We start from the raw sequence: 13,483 nt of genomic DNA, 5'->3' as shown, positions 1-13,483 counted from the left end.
ACCCTGTCTTTCTACTTCTTTAGCTTACTGCAGTGAACTTGAATGGCGATTTTCTTCAACCATTCTCATTAGAAGTCGCTCTTGAGTTTGAGATTTATTGGACATGTTTTGGTTTTCTAAATACATATCTTATGTTTTCCCCTTTTGTGTTAGGATATCAACAATTATTATGGAAGTTATAAAATATCTGACTATTAAGGTTTGTATTCCCTAAAGTTTTATCGTCTCTTGAAGAAGCAAAGTATAGTGAAGCGCGTTTGGACCACTGCAATCTCTTTTTACACTCCCTATAAACGCAGAACCTCCTATTTTTGAGGACCACTGTATTCTACCCTTGTCAAATATTGATTTTACGATTTGGACATAATTGTATTGAATTGTATGACGGGTCTGGCCTTTTAGGAGGTAAATTTGAGGTCCAATATAGGAGAATAGTAAACACATTCTATTATCTGATTTTATCCTATTTTAATGTTTTGCACACAATAAAATTTTGCTTTTTTAATACTTGTGGGTGCAGCTTTATTCCTATTCCTTTATTCTAGAGTTTGAGCGTCAATAAAATGTCATCCTTTTCTCTTGCTTTTTGTGTCCTTGCATTTCACCATCTGCATTATTCCAGTGCTGCCCGTCCATAGGCAGACCCCTGTTGAGAATGTGTTTCGACAGGAACGGCGTCCAGGATTAGGCCTACATGCTGGCGTCTGACCGCCGTATCCCTGCAGTGGAATAGCGGTCCATCTGATGTGAGTTCTGTTTTTATCACATGAGAACGAACGTGTATATATTTTATCATTTATAATAAACCTACTACACTATATATATATATATATAAGCTTTTCTGGCTCCATGTGGTGAGCTTCTGTTTAGTGTATCCATCTTCATGAGGATAAAGATGTTCCTGCAACCTTAAGGGGTACCTTCGCTTATCTGGTGGAATATTATTCCAGGCTCTGATCCCTAGATCTGGTGAGCATATATGTGTGCCTGGTGGAGGATTACTATTCCCTATCGCACCGGCTGGTGAGTGAAGGCGTCTTACCACTCATTTGGATCTTTCATATGAACTGTGTTCTATCTGGGGCATTTGAGGGACTTTGTTTTCCATTCAATTATCATTACCCACTGTGATTTAGGAAAGTCTAAAAGGACTGGAATTTTCAGTAACATCTTTGTACGTTTTCTGTATTGGGTTTCCTATTCATTTAGAAAATTTGGGTTTTTTTGTTATAGCAACTAATTTCTAATCAGCGCTGCGCACTTGTCTTTTTTTCTTTGTTAATCAGAAGGTATATATTCACATTTTAGTGCTAGCGGCTCTGAACACATAGCGCTCACTTCCTCTTGTTTTAAGTGCTACCCATCCTGCCTTTCTTCTTTTTTTTTTCTTGGGAGTGTCTTGGGAGTGTCTTTTTCCAAGGATTTGTTTTCACGCTAAGTACCAACATGTAGAAAACAATGAGTGAACTGGCAATGGTATGACAAACTAACATTCATGACTCCACAAAGTGAGGCCAGATCTATAAGCAGGCCAGCCAATATCCAGGATCTCGGAATACCTACAGTTACTATAAGCATGGGTCTATCTAGCCTGCTATTATATGAAATTTGGCTACAACTCTCATGAAAGTAAGTAATCTTAAACTTAAAAGAGTCTATTCACACCTGTGTGTGTCTTTGTTCTACTGTACCCAAAATGTTCATTGTGTTTGATAAACATGTGTTCACATACCAGAAATGCACTGCAGCGATTCACACCAGGAAATGCAGGATTTTCACGTACGATGATAGATCTTCCTGGACGTTGACTTCCTGGCCTTCAAAAGCGTAGGAATCACAGAGTCAGAAAGACCTCTACCCCTCCAACACCTCGCTTTCAACAGCCATGCCGTTAAAACCAGTGACCGTAAAGCAGGATGGAAGATCTGTCCCTGGGACAGCAGATCCTCCCGCAGAGGAAGTCTCCACAGAGGATAGACAACCATTTTTACTAGGTCTGTGTACCAAGACTGGAGCCACCAGAATGACTGGAATTTCTTCCCCCACCACCCTGCGAAGAAACCACGGCAAAAGTTTGAGCGGAGGGAAGGCATAAATCAGTAGATACTGGCTCCAAGGCCACCAAAGCGTCGGCCAGTGGCGTTGGCCAGAAGATCCAGAGACCTGCCCACAAACCTCTGGACTTATTTGTTGAGGCGAGACGCAAACAGATCAACCTCCGGAGTCCCCCAATGGGTCCACAGAAGATGAAACACCTCCGGATGGAGGGACCATTCCCCTTGATCCAGCACCTGACGTCTCAGGTAATCCGCTTGCCAATTCTCCACACCCGGAATTTGGACTGCGGAAATAGCCGGAACATTGTCTTCCACCCGTACCAGAATCTCGGCCACCTCCTTGGCCACCAGGACACTCTTGGTGCCCCCCTGATGATTGATGTAAGCCACAGCAGTGGCATTGTCCGATTGTATCCGAACCAGAGAACCGTGTATCCGACTCGTCCAGTGGAACAGGCAAAGCTTGTTCGCTCTGAGCTCTAGAATATTGATCGGCAAGGAAGACTCCTCTGTCGACCAAGTCCCCTGGGCACAGAGCTTCCCCAGCACTCCACCCCAGCCTGACAGGCTGGCGTCCGTGGTGACCACTGTCCAGAACAGTGGCAGGAAGGACTTGCCCTGAAACAAAGCTGGTGACTGGATCCACCAAGAGGCTTCTGGTCCAATGACCGAGGATCCCTGTTCCATTTTGCAAGAATCTCTTTTTGCAGAGTCTTTAAGTGAGACTGAGCAAACGGAACCGCCTCGAAGGTCGATACCATCAGACCCAGGGCACTCATGCAAGTTCATAGGGAAGACCGATCAGTTTCCAACAGCAACCTGATCGCCCCTTGCAACTTCTGAAGTTTTTCCAATGGAAGAAAGACCTTCGCCAAGGTGGAATCTAGAGTCAGCCCCAGATAACTCACCCCTACGGAGGGCGTCAAGAGTAGATTTTGTTAAATCGATCGTCCACCCGAATTCCTGAAGGGTCTGAACTGTAATTGAGAGTTCGTCCAACAAATTTGAGTGAGAGTCTGCTCGTAACAGGAGATCATCCAGATATCCCAAGATCCCTCTCTGACGTAACAAGGCCAACACTGGGGCCAGGACCTTGGTAAAAACTCTGGGAGCGGAGGCAAGACCAAAGGGTTAAGCCACAAATTGAAAATGCTCCTCTGCCACCGCAAAGCGGAGGAATCGCTGGTGTCCCTCGAAGATGGGGACTTGCAAATACGCATCTTTGATATCGATGGAGGACAGAAATCCCCTTGATTCAAAGAAACCACCACCGACCGAATGGACTCCATTCAAAACTTCTTCACCCGCACAAAGCAGTTCAGAGCCTTGAGATTCAGGATTGGGCACACCTTGTCCTCTTTCCTGGGCACCATGAACAGGTTTGAATAGAAACCTTGAAAGCGTTCCTGTGGAGTACCGTCACAATCGCTCCTTGAGCAAGGAGATCCTGCACAGCCTCCCAGGGATCCTTCAAACGATCTGGAGACAGGCGCAGGTTTGGCTGAAAGAACCTGTCCCCCGGTCGGGACCAAAATTCGATCTTGTACCCGGAACAAATCAGTTTGTGAACCCATTTGCCTTGAACTAAGGAAATCCAGGGATCCTGAAAGAAGCGCAGACGTCCCCCCCCCCCCATCCCAGCAACGAGTGAGGGTGCCCCTTCATGCTGAAGAGGACTTGTCCGCAGAACCGGACTGACTGGTCTTGGGCTTGCCCCAGGGCATCTTAGTCCCTCCAGAAGCTCTGAACGGCTTACCTTTGTCTTGCGCCCCGTGGGCATGAAAAAAACATCCGTGAGCGGTGAAGGAAGGTCCCCACTTATTTCGGGGGGGGGGGGGGGGGGTGCTTTACCTTTGGAGAATTGAGGAAGAAGAGTACTCTTTCCACCAGTCAGACCCTTGATAAACTCATCCAGCGAGTCGCCAAATAATCACTCTCCCAGAAAAGGAAGATCTGTTAAGGCCTTCTTGCAAGCCTGGTCAGCCGACCAGCTCTTAAGCCAAACCATGCGTCTTAAGGCAATCCCCACAGCCGACACTCTGGCCACCAGGGGAGCCGCATCCAAGGACGCATCACACAGGAACACCAGGGCCTAGGCCATCTGGTCCATAAGTTCCATCAGCTCCAGGGGAACTATGTCAGGATCCAAGTTCACTTTGAGAACATTCACCCATTGGACAATATCATGAAAATTCTTGGCACAAGGAAAACCTTGCCTGATTTTTGGGTCTTGCGGGAGCCAAAAGACACCCGTGTCCCTGCCGGGTGTTCCCTTACTGAAACAGGGCTTCCACCAAAGCGCGTTCCCGTGCTGCAGCTGAAGAGGACAGATCCTCTTCACCATCCGATTGCGAGGACAGCGACCCCTCAGGTAGGGGTGTGTCCCTGGCGACCATATCAGTCTCTGAATCAGAGGACCCCACCAATGATGGTGAAGGCAGCGGCCGTTTGCAGCTAGTAACCTTTTTCATCACAAAGTCGACCTTGGTCGCCAAGCTTTCCAGTGCTGCTGAAATCGTGGCCAGCGACTATGATCCGGGAAGGTCCGGTAGTCGCACTAAGGTGGTCTGAGGGTAAAATCACTACCTGGGACTCCATAGTAATTCAACAGAAAAAAAGAAATACTGTCACTTTAAAACAGGCGATCGCGGTCCCCACCGCCGATCACCACGGATTGCGGAGTCCCCTTTTAAATATATACAGACAGCAGAGTGCGCAGGGATATGCCCACAAAGACCCCAGTACTTTACCACCTTCAGAGAAAACCTCCTGAACCGGTCTGTGCAGCAGGAAAGTGAGAGACACAAGATATGACATCAGCCTGGTATGTGAAAGGCCACACTGCCTGTGTAGCTCCATAGGCCTACACAAAAATGGCTGCCAATGCAAGCCTATGGGAAGCACATGGAAAATGGCTGCCCCATACAAGTCAATGGGGAAAAAAAGTTCTATTGCCCACACTCAAGATGGCGGCGCCCACGGCACGCAATGCAGTCAGGGACCCCCAATATGAAGGCCCCAAGGGATCTACAAACAGACCCAGCAGGAGAAGGTACCATACAATGGACCGGGTGGGCTCCGCTTTGGACAGACCACCTCCCACGTGGAGTGGGGGTGCTGTCAGCTGAGGGGTATGCTGCGACTTAGGGCATTCCAGGTCGTCGCGTCCCAGCGAGACATCCACTCGCAGGCTCGTCCCCATCCAAAAAGGGGCTCCGTCGTGGCGAGGCCTAGTGTGGGACCCTAACCTGCTCACGCTCCTAGGCCAGGCTGGGAGACCTTAAGGATCTAGATTATCCAGTGCAAAACCGCAGCCGGAATTGCTTGTAGACAACCAGGAGGATCCCCCTGAACCCTAACTAGCAAAGTGAGTAAAGATAAATAAAACAAAATATTTTTTAAAAGAATAAAAAAACTGCGAACGAAGTCCCAGCAAGAAACCTAGGTCCTACTCCTTCACTGGGCAGAAACTGTTTTGCTGGAGCAGGGTGTGTGGGGTTATGCCTATAGGGACAGCCCCGTGGGCGTGGTGAATTGCTTTTTTTTTTCCTGTCTAGTATTACTCCAGCATAACCCAATGGACAAGAAGTATGAGAGCTGCATCTGCCAATGGACGATAGAGAAAGACAAAATGCGGCATTTATTCTAATCAAGAAGCTCGAACATCTAATAGTGATGGTTCATAAGGCTCCTTTGACATGGGGCGGAAGCCGGCAGTAGATCCACCAGCTCAGCAAGGGATCTCTACGTTGATCCCCACTGAGCAGGCAGACGACAGGTCCTTGTCTGCTCCGCTTATATAGAGCGGACATGGACACAGCCTGCTGTTCTCTATGTGGAGGTGGGATAGAAATAAATCCACCAGATGGATCCCCATTCATCTATTTTTAGCGTATTGAATGCCAAGGGGTGTCAGCAGACACATGTCCGCTGACATCCGCCGCTCCATAGAGAAGAATGGAGGTTCTGATCGGGTCTGCCTTGAAAACTGACAGACAGACCTGATCTGAACACCCGTGTGAAAGGGGCCTAACACAACAGAGATGTAGTTGTAAATAAATGGGGTAACCGTACAGTACATTTTTTCAAATACCTACAACTTAAGGTTTTTACAAAGGGCAACACACAAAAGAAGCTACACGCAAATGTGTCTGAACTCAGCAAACAGCATCTTTTTTGCTCTGTTTCGGCATACTCTAGTTTGTATTAATCCCCCAATTATTTTATGGTTAAAGGAAGTGTCACAATGTGGGAAAGCCCAGGTATTAACACCAACCTGAAATGGAGGTTCTTGAAGGTGAAATGAGTTTCTACAATGCCAGTGGTCTTCACTCTGGTCCGCAGGATATCCTGTTCTGTAGGTTGGTAATCTGGTGCTCCGATCCGATCTAAGCTGTCTAGGTAGCTATAAGAAAAAGAAATATATTTCCATTAAAATTTTAGGAAAGGCAGGACAAAGCACAGAAACATTCAATTACAAAAAAATAAATAAAAAAAAAAGTCAGATTTTCCTTTTCACAGCCTAGAAGCCTGTTTGGACAAGCAAAGATGCTTTCTTATTGGCTGCTTCAAGTTTGTGTAATAGCGTTTATTTAAAAAAAAAAAAGGCAAAGGACAGCATGCAAGCATCAAATTTCAATAATATAGTACCGGTAGTTATTCTAAAGGAGTGTCCATTTTGAAGTGACCTCATTTAGCTCTTAATAATTTAACTAACATCAGCACATCCCTAGAGGAAAGGATATCAAATTCACCATAAAATTAAAGTATTAGGCTAATTAATTAAATGAATAAAATTGTAGTGAATTAAAAAGGCAAAGGTTTGTTCTTTTTCAGTCTGAATGCAACTCTGTGCCTTAAAAACAATATTGTTCCCTATAGCACAATAGTAAAAATCTAGGTCTAGTGCTACTATCCCCGGTTTAAGTCTCAGTCATAGCTGGATAATAAAGCAGAACTGTATTCATTACTAAATCGTAAAATTTTATTTTTTAATGCAAGCGGAGTTAGGTACCTAAATTTGACTTTGTATCAGACTTGTGCAGTCCCTGTACAGCGGAGCTCAAAATAGGAGATGGAGCAGTACCACAAAGGCCAATCAGCTGTGCTGCAGTACAGCAATAGAAAGAGCATACTGATAGGTGGGGAAAGCAGAGTGACAGATGAGCTTGACTACTTCTCTTTCTTGTTTTGTAACAGACTGGGGGAGGAACAAGATCTGTGTTGCCTAAAGTCCAACTGAACCATTGGTTTAAATATGCTTAATACATTCCAGGTGCATCAAAATAAAAAAGGTGTTAGGCCCCTTTCACACAGTTTTTCAGGCGGATCTGAACGGATGCCCCATGCATCTCTATGGGGCAGCGGATGTCAGCAGAGACATGTCCGTTGACATCCGATCCAATCCTGTCCGTCAAATCCGGATAGATGGAAACCCTATTTTCCATCCTTCTGGCGGATCAGAGGAGAACGGACAGGCGGTCCGTTCTCATCCGATTCCCCCATAGAGGACAGCGGGGATCTGACACCTCCGTCTCTGCATCCCCCATGAGCTGTCATCCGCCTGGAGATCACTGCTTCTTCAAAAAGATTAAGGGTCCTTTTACACAGGCTTTGTGCCCGGCGGACTCAGTTTTGCTCAGCGGGGAAGGCGGACGACAGGTCCATCTCCGCTCTGTGTGCAGAGACAGACATGTCAGATCCCCTTTCCTCTATGGGGGATCAAATGAAAACGGGCCATCTGTCCGTTTTCATCCGACCCTCCAGACGGATGGAAAATAGGGTTTCCATCCATCTGGATTTCACGGACAGGATCAGATCAGAGTAGGGGGCGTCAGCGGACATGTCACCGCTGACATCCGTTGCCCCATAGAGGTGCAAGGAGCATCCGATCAGGTGCACCTGAAAAAACTGACAGACGGAACTAATCGGAAAGCCCGTGTGAAAGGGGCCTAGGGGTCCTTCTATACAGCAAGTTAGTATGAGGATACGCTATTTAACTTAGGCTTTGGCTGATTTTTAGAAAAAAACAAAACCTGGCTCTGCAAATTTGAAGCACCTGGAATGTATTAATCCAAATGCAACTGCTAAAGCCCCGTAAACACTGACCGAATATCAACTGAAATCAAATACAGTAGATACCGGCCGACATTCGGTCCATGTTTACAGTTCCTTGTTTGTCAGAAGCCGATCTCATGACCAGCTTCTGTTGAACAAGCATGCTGGTTTGTCGATTTGTGGTGCCTCAGGTCAAGTATGGGATTTTAAGGGCAGGAGTAAAACGAGTAAACAGTAGTAGTACAATTTGTATAAAATTTATTCGCATGTATAATTATATACAGAGATTTGAGTGAATTAATGGGTAAAGTCCCATTGTGATAGTGAAGAGAAAAGAGTAGTAGGTGTGGTTACACGTGAAAATAGTGACTTAGACAAGAAAGGTAGATGGTCCTGCTCTGCTGTTCCTCATATCAAAGAATGGGAAATGGTTGCAGAGAGGGGCCTGATCGGTATTCCAACATGTTTCGGCCTAGTAGCGGCCTTTATCAAGGATGTTACCGATTCTAGGAATAAGTACAATGAATTGTCAGAAATAGTAGCATATATTTGCTCAAGTTTAAGTTATATATAGAATAGTAGATAAACATACATATTTTTTGTCCACTTTCTGGAGTATTGCTTTCCCAGACTTTTTCCAGGAGCTGCAGGAACAATGCTGTATTGGGTGAGAAAAGTGCGGTATAATTGTAGTTGGAGCCACAAGTGAAACAACCTGAAGAGTTGTTGGTGAAAAGTAGTATAAAAAATATAATAATAATAATTACTTCTTGGGCCACGTGTTTTCTGGTCCAATGTAGTTCAATGTGGCTATAGTGTATAACTTTCCACATTGATGGGGATCATCTGTGGTGTTTGCACATTGATGGGAGTCATCTGAGGTGCAAGGTATATAAGAAAGATGCATAGTAAAGTAAAGGATGGTTTGAGGTAAAAATAAATAAACATCCTTGAATGCAGTACTGAAGGTTTGAAAAGTAAGGACTTGATGGAGAGATGTTGGTACATCTTTTCAAGTCCATGCTTACGTTTTGTAGAAGGTATTGGTATGGTGTTGCAGCATGTTGCCTCCAGGTCCTGTCCTCCTGCGATCCGGGAGAGACTGAGGATCTGGAGGTGTTCCCCGGCCTTTTAAAGGCTGTCGCACATGCGCAGTGATGCGCTGTGTGACGCCTATGGGCGGTGTCCGTGGTCTGACGTGAGATGCGTCTGCACGCGGCAGATGCGGCATCCCTTGTAGCCGTGCGGACGTGCCCCTGCGGCCGCCGACACGGAAGAAAGCCAAAAAATCCCAAGGGGGATAGTGGAGGGTGCAGGACCGACCGATTGGCTTAAAAATGCCCCGATCCAAAAGGGGAATCGGGGCTTTCCGTGCCGGGAGTTCCTGGAGTGCAGGAAATAAGCAAAGGAAGTGGATGAACAGTGTCATGGCAGTATATGTACAGACGTGTAAATACCAATTAAGTACATATGAAGAGGATTAATTAAATAAACAAGATATAATATATATTGATATATATAGAGTTGCAGCAATAATAATCATGAAGGGAGAGGGGATGTGAGACGGTCTGGATAGGGTCCGAGTAGGGAGGGTATTCTATGGTCAGGTATCCCGGTATCAGGTTTTCAGCATGTATTGGGGAGTAGGATGGCCAAAAAATGGCCAATTGTAGGTTGGTCTAAATGGAGGTGGATTTCCTTGGTATGAGTTTAGTCTTTTTTGCCGGAAGAGAAACCTGGGAGAAATGGACGATAACTTTGGGCTTCATTTAGCCCTGGTGGGATGGTGGCCTTGAGAAGAGTAATCCAGCGCATTTCTAGTTGTAATAACGTTTTGTTCCAGTCCCCCCCACGTAGTGGGATGTGGATCCTGTCCAGGGCCATGAAGTTAATTTTGGGCATTTTGTAGTTGTGCTTGTCCCTTACGTGTCTGCCTAAAGGCACATAGAAATTGCCAATGTGCATAGTTTGGAGGTGTTGGTTGACCCTCTTCCCAAATTCCTGTCGGGTCTTTCCTATGTAGAAGGACCCGCATTCGCAAGTCATCATGTATATTATTCCTTTGGTTTTGCAGTTGCAAAAGTGCTTGGGTTGAAATGGTTCTCCATTCGGTAAGATAGTATTGGTTATTTGGCGGATGACAGGGCATTGAGCGCAGTCTCCGCATGGAAAGGTGCCTTTGTTTTTGCATGGGTCTCTTTTTGATCCTTCCTGGAATTCACTACGTACCAGTTGTTGTTGGAGGGAACCTGCTTTCCTGAAGGTAATAGGTGGGTGGTGTGGTAAGAACTTTGAGGTGCTGGGTTCTTCCATGAGGATAGGCCAATTCTTAGTAAAGATGTTTCTAATTTCCTGGTGTTCGTTGGTGAATCTGATGATGATGCGAGTATCAATTCCAGTTTTGTTGGATTGCTTGTTTTTGAAGAGAAGCATTTCTCTATCTTTGTTGTTGGCCCGATTGTATGCCTTGCGTAGAGAGGTTTTGGTGTAGCCTCTTTCTAGGAATCGGGAAGTGAGTGCATCAGCTTCCAATTTGAAGTTGGCTGGATCATTACAATTTCTCTTGATTCTGAGGTATTGGCTGTAGGGTATGGAGTGAATGAGGGGTTGTGGATGAAAGCTTGAGGCATGAAGAATGGAATTGCCTGCTGTCTCCTTTCTATAGAGGGTGGTGGAGATTTTTCCTGTGGGGTCTTTATATATTAGGGTATCAAGAAACGATATTTGATGTTTGTTGTATGACATTGTGAAAAACATATTATATTCGTTTTGATTCATCTTGGTTAATAACTCAAGTATCATGTGTTCTGGTCCGTTCCAAATAATCAATATATCGTCAATATATCTTTGCCATATGAGAATCTTGTCAGTATAGATGGTGTTTACTTCGCTTGATAGAAATTCTTGCTCCCATGAGCCTAAGTAAATATTGGAGTATGAGGGCGCGCAGCTGGTTCCCATCGCAACCCCGCACGTTTGGATGTAGTAATTGCCACCAAATGTGAAGACATTGTAATTGAGTATGTATTGTAGCATGTCTGTAATGAACAGGTTGAATTTTTGATCACGTTGATTGTGGCAGCGAAGTGTTTTTTCGATGATTTGTATTCCTTTGGTGTGAGGTATGTTGTTGTATAGAGATTCCACGTCAATCGTGATTAGGTAGGTTTCTTCTGGTATGGTGATGTCATTAAGTATCCTGAGAAGATGAAGTGTGTCTTGAGTATAAGAAGGCAGGTCTTTGACATGAGGACGTAAGTATCGGTCAATGACTTTACTCATGGACTCTGAGATGCTTCCATTCCCGGATATAATTGGTCTTCCAGGTGGGTCATCCATGTTTTTATGCAGTTTGGGTAGTGCATATAATGTCGGAGTTTTGGGGTGTGGTGTCCTTATATATTCCCATAGGTTCTGGGAAATGGTACCTTCCCGGAATGCATTATCCACTTTGGTGTAGAAGATTTGATCATATGATTTGATCATAATTGGGGCAATCTGTTTGTAACATTTGGTGTTAGAGAGTATTGTGTGGCACATATTTTTGTATTTTTCTTTGCTCATACAAAGTTTGCTCATACAAAAGTTCACCTTTTGTAAAAAACAAAAACATTATAATAATAATAATTGCGCATGATTTATTAGGTAAAAAAATAGAATTTATTTAGTAAAAATAATATAATTTACAAAATACCAAATATAGATGTTATCTTTAACATGTTACAAAAGGTGAGCCTATCCTTTATAAAACGGCTAATTCATATTTTAGCCTAATGTATATTAACAAAAATGTCAGCCGCCTTAACTGCTACAATACTTGTGGTTGATTTTTGAAAAGGAAATTACATTGTATCATGGTTGTGGAAGCAAAATAAAGGAAGGGATTCTCTAAGAGCCCATTCACACTAGTGCGACTTGTGAGGCAACTTGTGTTGCCCCAGGTAGCTTCACATAACAAAAGCAATGTTAATCAATCAGTGCCGTCTTAATTGGCACTACTGAAGTTGCTCCGACTTCAGAAAAGGGTCCTGTACTACTTTGAGGCAACCAGTGATCCGACTGTCCCATATACTTCAATGGGAGTTGCCTCCTTATCTTAATTGACACGACTTGTTATCAGACTTTCCAGGAAGAAGAAAGAGATTAGCCAGGCATTCCCCACAGACAAAGTCGCCTGTCTCTTCAAAGTAGTGCACAAGTCTCTTCCAAGTCTCTTCCAAGTCTCTTCCAAGTCTCTTCCAAGTCTCTTCCAAGTCTCTTCCAAGTCTCTTCCAAGTCTCTTCCAAGTCTCTTCCAAGTCTCTTCCAAGTCTCTTCCAAGTCTCTAAACAAGTCTCTAAACAAGTCTCTAAACAAGTCTCTTCAAGTCACGGGGCGACTTTCTGGTAGTGGTAGTGTGAACCAGCTCTAAATGTTATCATATAGTAACTTTGTTTAAAGTTTAAATTCTTTTATTTTTTTACTGTAAAAAACATTATTTTTTGAATATAATGTATACAGTGTTTATTTTTTTCCACAATACCATAACTCTGTGGCCTAATTTTGAAAATGTATGTAAAGATGCACTTAAGCAGCCTTTGTCAACCAGCTTCACCGGGGGTGCTGCAGCATTCGAAGTGAGAATGGCTTGGTTAGAGATTAGAGGCAGAGAATCCTGGAACTGTATGTCAGTGTGGAGTGGGAGCTCAGTTTGGACAACAGTAATGGACAGCGCCATGACATTTGTGTGCCAGTCAAACCTGGACAGAGACCAGGTGTAGGGCAAGGCTGTCTTATAAGGCCCAACCTGCTTTGCCTCCCAGCCTCTACCATGCAGTACTCTGTAAATACACATTGCACCCGGCAGCGCGGGCGCAGCCACCAAATACCGAATACAAAACAGCAAAGTGTCAAGAGGTATAACTTGACAGTAAAAGCCAACCAAATGGATGCCTGGGTCAGCCAGGTAAAGTAAATCTATATATTTTTTTTAAAAGGCTATATGTATGTGGATGTGCGTGCGTGTGTGTGTATGTATGCAGGACTATATTGTAGAAACGGTTCATAGGGGCTTTTGGTGTGCTATGCATTAAGGGTGGAATAAATCATATGAGGTGCTGCTCTGTGTGTTAGGCTCCATGTACACGGGACGTTGTAAATGGCCGTTTAGGAGCAGTTGGGCGTTTTTTTCAGAAGCCCCTGAACCCATCTACATGTTATCTTATCTGTCCATGTACACAGGGTCGTTTACAGTCATTTGCAGGCAGTTGAGTTCAGGGACGTTTGTGAATTAATGGGTAAAGTCCCATTGTGATAGTGAAGAGAAAAGAGTAGTAGGTGTGGTTACACGTGAAAATAGTGACTTAGACAAGAAAGGTAGATGGTCCTGCT

General features: G+C 44.5%; 1 protein-coding gene across 2 annotated transcripts in view; it reads right to left on the bottom strand.

Annotated features, from left to right (window-relative positions):
• The window catches only part of GNAO1 (G protein subunit alpha o1), a 414,541-nt gene that overhangs the window by 77,790 nt on the left and 323,268 nt on the right, over positions 1-13,483 (bottom strand). For both annotated transcript variants that reach the window (XM_082269907.1, XM_082269906.1), the window contains exon 5: positions 6,334-6,462. In XM_082269907.1, coding sequence (XP_082126033.1) covers positions 6,334-6,462 — 129 coding nt within the window. The remainder of the gene's footprint in view (positions 1-6,333; positions 6,463-13,483) is intronic.

This window comes from Pelophylax lessonae (assembly GCF_965119305.1).
Source record: "Pelophylax lessonae genome assembly, chromosome: 10".
In the NCBI taxonomy this organism is placed as follows: domain Eukaryota; kingdom Metazoa; phylum Chordata; class Amphibia; order Anura; family Ranidae; genus Pelophylax; species Pelophylax lessonae.
The sequence above is the reverse complement of the archived record's forward strand: the minus strand, read 5'-3'. Positions and strand labels throughout refer to the sequence as shown.